General features: G+C 45.2%; 1 protein-coding gene across 1 annotated transcript; it reads right to left on the bottom strand.

Moving 5' to 3' along the window:
* Nucleotides 1-3164: 3164 nt before the first annotated feature.
* On the bottom strand, nucleotides 3165-4879 carry rtn4rl1b (reticulon 4 receptor-like 1b; the record flags this gene model as incomplete). Its single annotated transcript, XM_083773185.1, has 2 exons — nucleotides 3165-4191; nucleotides 4421-4879. Coding segments are annotated over 2 exons (1368 nt in total), but the record flags the coding sequence as incomplete, so codon positions are not given.
* Nucleotides 4880-5252: the final 373 nt, after the last annotated feature.

The raw sequence follows: 5252 nt of genomic DNA, 5'->3' as shown, positions 1-5252 counted from the left end.
GTCCACAGACGGACGGACGGACGCACACACACACACACACACACACGGACGGACGGACGGACGGACGGCAACTGGCAGTGGATACAAATCCACTGCCAGTTGCCAGAGCAGCTCATCAATTCAAATGTAATTCCACAGCCATCGTCAACCATGCATAAAACTAACTCTCTTTTTTTCTTTTCTTTTTCTTTTTCTCCTTCATATTTCTTTTTAACAGAATACGAAAGGGGGGTGGACTAAATTGTGCACTTACTCGCAGGATCAATTTCCATCATGGTGAGAGCGATATGAGGAGAGGAAATAGAATTTATGTTCTGGGGTCCATTAATAATAATAATAATAACCCTGAATATCTGCAGACTCTGTGTGACACATTCATAAATACCCTTTGAGCTTTTAAATGATTTATTGAACTGCACCGTACCTCACCAAGACTGATTAATACAATGGTGTCACACACCGAAAATAGCAGATCTACAAGCTCATGATGACCATGAATGTTGTGAGCTTGTAGATTGGCTATTTACAATGAAATATAAATCAGGTTTGACAATGGAGGATGCGTAGTCTGAATTATACAGTATTACTTCGGTTTTGGTCGATTTTGGTTTTGCTTTCCATTTTGTTGGTCAATAAGTCCCCTTGATGTTTTCCCTTTGTCGACAAATTGTGTGCTTTGATTTTCTTTCTGTCATCTGTATTGTATTGACATTGTATAGTTTCTAAATTATAGCTGTGCCTCTGTTTGTTGAAAAGGAGCCCATTTAGCCTGCATGATCTGATCAAGGGAAACAGATTTTAGCAAAGAAAAACTTGCTGACAGAATCAATTCTTGGTTTGAATTAATTATAATGAGAATGCAAGCGGTGGGTGGAAGGAGCATATCTTCTTTCTCAAGAGACGGCACAGCCAAGCTGTTGGAAATCAAAATGTAAAATTAACAAGTAAAAGACAGACGAAAGATATATTTTACTTTGCACTCAATGGAAGACTAGGAAAGACTCAAATGGCAATTGTCAACATAAGAAGATATAGATTTTAATATCTTTATAAACATTTCTGTATTGTTGTACTTTTAAGTTATTGAACAATCGAGTTATGGCAAAAGAGAGGAGATGGGGATACAGTAGAATAAGAAGTGGGAAATGAGGAATTGTGCATTTCTTTTCTTTACTGAATAAAGGTTCTGAAAGGGTATCATGAAAAAATATATAAACTAATTACCCAGAAATGCAAAAGTGAAATCATATAAAGTAAATTATTTTTTAACAAAGATCCCCTCGACATGAGGAGCCGAAAACCCTGTTATGTCACTTGTCACTGATACTGTTCTCCTAGAAATACAGAAAATGATTAATATCAGCACTGCAATGAAGTCCTCTCATCTTCATCGTTAATGGTACAGTTCACATCAATGTTACAACACCAGCATGTCCTTAGTTTAAGGGAGTCACAAAAGCTCCAGACGTACAAGGAGATTTCCTGCAGTGTTACTTTAGAAGAGATTGTCTTGCTCTTTGATCCCCTCATCCTTTGTCACTCACGTCAGTTGATGAAGAGGCGTAATCGCAGTTCTTTCCTCAAAGTTCTCCATTTTGCCATGCTTTTATATATATTTTTCCCCCTTGAGACTTATTTATCACAGAAGTCATTTAAGGTACACACTTTTTTTTTCTCGAGTTATTGGTCTGTTGTATTCCTTTGAAGTTAATTGATTAGAAAAAAATATATGTCCCCCACCCTCCCTTCCCCCTGAGGCATGAGTTCAGCCTGGCACAACCTCACTAGGAAGTTGAGAAAGCCCCCATCCTCCCCTTGACACCTAATGCTTAATGTAATACTCCATCGTACAATGATGTTGCACGTCAAAAATAGCCGTGTGAACTTGTAGATTGGCTATTTTCGGCACACCACATTATCGTACTGCGCTTAATTAAGGCTCTGTTCTCTGCTGTTTTGTCCCGAAGCAGAGTCCATCCCTAGGTCCTATTGAGCCTCAACACAAATCAATTGAACAACATTTGACATAGGATTACAGATAGGCTCTTCAATATTCACAGCTTGTTCTCCCAGAGACACACATTGTTGTTTTCCAAGCAAATGAGAATAGCGCACGTCAGTCCTCCGTACAGCGTATTAGCAGCTTGTGTTTGGAGTGGCGGGGGCAGCTCAATATTCAGTTGCACGAGAGAAGAGAAATGGCGTGATGATGGTGGTGAAAGATGGCTACGGATAAATGCTATAACCATGAAAAAGTAATTATATTAAGGTGGCATGAGGCTGGTACAGTATCTGGAACAGAAGCCAGTTTAGAAATATGCATTCAGGGCATTGTTTGCAAGTGCTTCTGCATTACATATCTCTTGGCTAACCAGTTGCTCTGTTTGGACCCCTAACAGCACTATAGTGGCTGCAGATTTCCATTCTGCTGAATAGTGGGTATAGCACATTCCTGCGTCTGGTACAGAAGGTTGGTTTATTTCCCTGCTTACATATCTCAATTCCCTGCTGATGTGAAGTAGCCTAATACCCGCACCAAATTTGTCAAAGAATGCAGTAGAAAAATATATTTGGCAACATAATGCAAATCAGAGAGCGCATGCCTTCGGGGGCTTCATAGGGTCATGATACATCATGATAAGGATTTTAATGTGAAACCTGTATGTGAAAAGTAAAGCTGGATTTAACAATAATAGTTTGAGCTTATTCATCTCACAGCTAAAAATAGAACTTGACTGAACTCTCTCTCTCTCTCTCTCTCTCTCTATCTCTAGTTAGTTTGGTTATCTGAATCCCAGCTGTGTGTATGACAGAATGTAAAAAAATAACAGGTGTCAAGACAGCAAGTGATGAAACCATAATGTTAATATGGCAGTGCAAGCTTTAGTCTGCTTTTCTCCTTTGTCTTTCCATGACCCTTGGTCCCTTGGACAGAAATGTGAGTCTTTCCTTCTGGATGTTTGGAGGTCTGTTTCATAGTCTAGAGACTCTAGACAGTAAGGCTCCCTACACAACATTTATACACAATCACACACGCCACACGCACACACACGCACGCACGCACAAACACGCACGCACTCACGCATGCACAAACACGCACAAATACGCACGCACAAACACGCATGCACGCACACACACACACACACACACACACACACACACACACACACACACACACACACACACACACACACACACACACACACAAAAGACACACAGGACTTGTAGTGCAGGAGCAAGAGGGTCGAAGGGGTTGTCAATGATTAGCAACTATCTATCAGGTCAACGAAGAATGTAGTGACCGCAGTCAGTGGTTATGGCTACAAAGACGCCCAACGCGGTGTAGACATATATTAAGGACTGGAATAAGGTCGCCCCATTGGTGGCTTGTTGAACCCCACTAGGGGGTCGAACAGTGGTCCGCGGCGTGCACTTGTGCTTCCTCCGCGTGATGGTGCCGTCTGGAGAGGTGTGGTCATATTTGCCACCATCTGTGAAATCTGGTGAGGAATCCTCTTTGTCTGACATGACCTCCTTCGAAAGGTGCACCTCGTTATCTCCCTTTCCCTTGTTTGCCCTGTTACGGGGCTTAGTGCAGTTCCGAGCGCGGCCGGCCCTCGAGGGGTGCACTATGTGGGTCTGTCCCCCAGAACCCACTGCCACGCCACCGTTTATCGACGGGTTTACCGTGCCCGACAGATTGTTGGTCTTACTCTGGGCTCTGGACTCAGAGTTGGGGACGGTCGGGGAGCAGTTGGGAAAGTCTTCCTTGACCATCAGCTTGAGGTCCTTTCCGACCATGTCGTCCGGGGCCTGGCAGCCCACAGAGGAGGTGGAGCCTCGGAAGCGCTTGAGCCACTCCCACAGCGACACGGCCTTGCAGTCACACGCCCAGGGGTTGTCGTTGAGGCGCAGGTACTCCAGGGCGGGCAGCGTCTCCAGGCACTGCCCGGACAGCTCCTTCAGGGTGTTGTTGAACAGGTAGAGGGTGGTGAGGCGTCGCAGGTCGTGGAAGGCCAAGCGGTCCACCCACTGGAGCTGGTTGTGGTGCAGGAGCAGGCGGTCCAAGGCCCGCAGGCCTCTGAAGGTGTTCTGGTGAAGGCTCCACAGGCGGTTTCCGTGCAGGAAAAGGTGGCTCAGGTTGTGGAGGTCCGTGAATGTGTCGTCCTGCAGGGACTTCAGGTGGTTATCCTGAGAACATACAAATGGTACACAATGAAATGATAACGCCGTCGCCCACAAGACAGACAGACACATTACAAACGTTGTATCACTTTGCTTTGACAATCATGCTACTATTGTATTCTTTGTGTTCCGTGGTTACATTATTGGTTATTATTTCTGTGCATATCAATCATCATTCTATTATCATCATTCTTACAGTCTTTCATTAAGGTTTCTGTAGAAATCTGCCTCGTACCTGCAGGTAGAGATACTGCAGGTTTCGGAGGCCTTGGAATATGTTGTTGGGCAGCGTGCTGAGCCCACAGCGGTACAGGTGCAGCGCGTGGAGACGGCCCAGCCCATGGAAGGTGTCCGCGGCCAGGGAGCGCAGGTGGCGGTTGTCGCCCAGGTCCAGCTCCTCCAGCAGCGTGAAGCCGCGGAACGTGGAGGGCTCGATGTAGGTGATGTTGTTGGAGTAGATCCACAGGGTGACCGTGGTGCTGCTGAAGTGGCCCTGGAGCAGCCGGTGGATCTTGTTGTTCTGCAGGAAGATCCGCTCGCTGTCGGGAGGAATGCCTTCAGGGACGGAGATGAAGTTGTGGGCTTGGCAGGACACGGTGCTGGGCGCAGTGTAGCAGATGCAGTGACGAGGGCAGGACCAGGAAAGCTCTAGCCCACAGAGTACCAGCAGGAACTCAAGCCCACAGCCTGCAGCGAGAATGTGCACGCACACACACACACACACACACACACACACACACACACACACACACACACACACAAAGAAAGGGAGAAATTAATTAGTGGAGGTATACGTATATTTGGACTATTTTATTTTTAATTAGAATTAAGCCTTAATACTTTGATGTTCAATTCAGTCCTTGAAAGGGTGGAAGATTAGTTTGGAATTTATTTAAAAAAAAAATGTCCAGAGAAATTGGTGGGAGATAGAAATTATTTAAGCAGTGGAAAGGCAGTGAAATATAGACGCAGGACAGGGCTAAACAGTGAGAGCGGATGGATGATGAAGAGGAGGGAGTGAGAGCGGAGGGATGACGAAGAGGCCGTGCAGAATGACAGATATATTT

This window comes from Protomyctophum parallelum, assembly GCF_964188405.1.
Source record: "Protomyctophum parallelum genome assembly, chromosome: 9".
Classification (NCBI taxonomy): Eukaryota; Metazoa; Chordata; class Actinopteri; order Myctophiformes; family Myctophidae; genus Protomyctophum; species Protomyctophum parallelum.
This window is presented reverse-complemented; position numbering and strand designations above follow the sequence as displayed.